This window comes from Orycteropus afer, unplaced genomic scaffold (genome assembly GCF_000298275.1).
Source record: "Orycteropus afer afer isolate SDZICR_OR568_19922 unplaced genomic scaffold, OryAfe1.0 scaffold00292, whole genome shotgun sequence".
Classification (NCBI taxonomy): Eukaryota; Metazoa; Chordata; class Mammalia; order Tubulidentata; family Orycteropodidae; genus Orycteropus; species Orycteropus afer.
The window spans coordinates 2,283,316-2,284,757 of NW_006921879.1; the positions used below are offsets into that span (position 1 = coordinate 2,283,316).

The 1,442-nt window shown below is 40.3% G+C and overlaps 1 gene segment (V, D, J or C); it reads left to right on the top strand.

The window, feature by feature from the left end:
• Nucleotides 1–672: 672 nt before the first annotated feature.
• Nucleotides 673–1,205, top strand: LOC103205833. The segment is given in 2 exon segments: nt 673–721; nt 883–1,205. Coding segments are annotated over 2 exon segments (372 nt in total).
• The last annotated feature ends 237 nt before the right edge of the window (nt 1,206–1,442 follow it).

A 1,442-nucleotide genomic window follows, 5' to 3' on the forward strand; every position in this document is an offset into this window, starting at 1 on the left:
ACTGCTGCTTCTATGGGCATTGATTGTGCACCAGAGTAAAATGAAATCCTTGACAACTTAGAACGTCTATCCTTTTATCATTATACTACTTATTGGTCTAGTTGGGAGGACTTTTTTTTTTGAAGAAAAATATTGAGTGTTTTTAGATAGCAGAACAGTGTATGCTGTATGTAGTAATGCCAGATTTAGTAGTGATTCTATTATAAGATCTGAACATCCTTAGGTGCTGTCTGGAGAAACAGCACACTCATAGATGTGAAGACATATGATTATTCCCTCTCCGTTGTTTCCATAATCCACTACATACAGTATTTTTAAGTAAGTGCCTCTTCCACCCAGTTCCATCACAGACACAATGATTGAGAAGTTGGTTGAATCATCAGTCCTCCTTTCAATATAAATTTTGCTCGTTTATTTCCAGATGTAATTGTTATAAAATTAAGAGTTGGTTAATCCAAAAGGAGTTTGGGTTGGACTAGACTCTCAGCCAATGCATATAAAAGTTTGCCATGACACAGAGTAATTTACTATACCAGGAAAGCCCTGTTTCCTGTTCTGGGGCAGCAGCAGCACATAACCCAGTAATTCTTTCCTCATCCTGTAGGGCTCACCTGACAGTGCAAAGCTCTGAAATTGAAGAATAAGTTCTTTTCCTTCAAGAAGAACTCCAACATGTTGCTCTCTAACCTGCTGAAAGTGGTCATGGCTTTAACATGCCTAGGTAGGGATGACACCAATGGGAATTGGTCTCCACTATGATTGGGGACACACTCTATGTCTTATGGGGATTTGGGGAAGGAGGGTAACAGGTTATAAAAATGGAATTCTTTGTCCTACACCATTTATCCCTTAAACTTTCTGATCCTATCTTTATTCCTACAGGATTCAATATGGCCCAGGAGGTAACTCAAGCCCAACTAGCAATGATGGTACAAGAAGAGGAGGCTGTGACTCTGCCCTGCACATATGATACCAATGAGAAAAGTTTTAGTCTATTCTGGTACAAGCAGCCCAGCAGTGGGGAGATGATTTTCCTTATTCGTCAGGATTCTTACAATGAACAAAATGCAACAGAAGGCCGCTACTCCTTGAACTTGCAAAAAACAGCTAAATCCATCAAGCTTGCCATCTCAGCTTCACAGCTGGAAGACTCAGCAGTGTATTTCTGTGTGCTGAGAGAAGGCACAGTAAGAGGAGAGTTGTAGGGAGGTGTACAAAAACGTAGAGCTCTGCTTAAGATATCCACCTGCTGTAGGGACCAAAGGAGGAATCACTATCTCAGACAGGAAGTGGTTAGGGCTGTGGCAGCACAGCTGTAGGAGTACAGGGAAATATTCATCCTAAGAAAACACCTCTCTAGGTTCATAGATCATGTCCAGAATTATAATTCATCAAAAATATTCTTATCCCTGAATCTTTAGGTTGAAGTTAAGCATATAAAA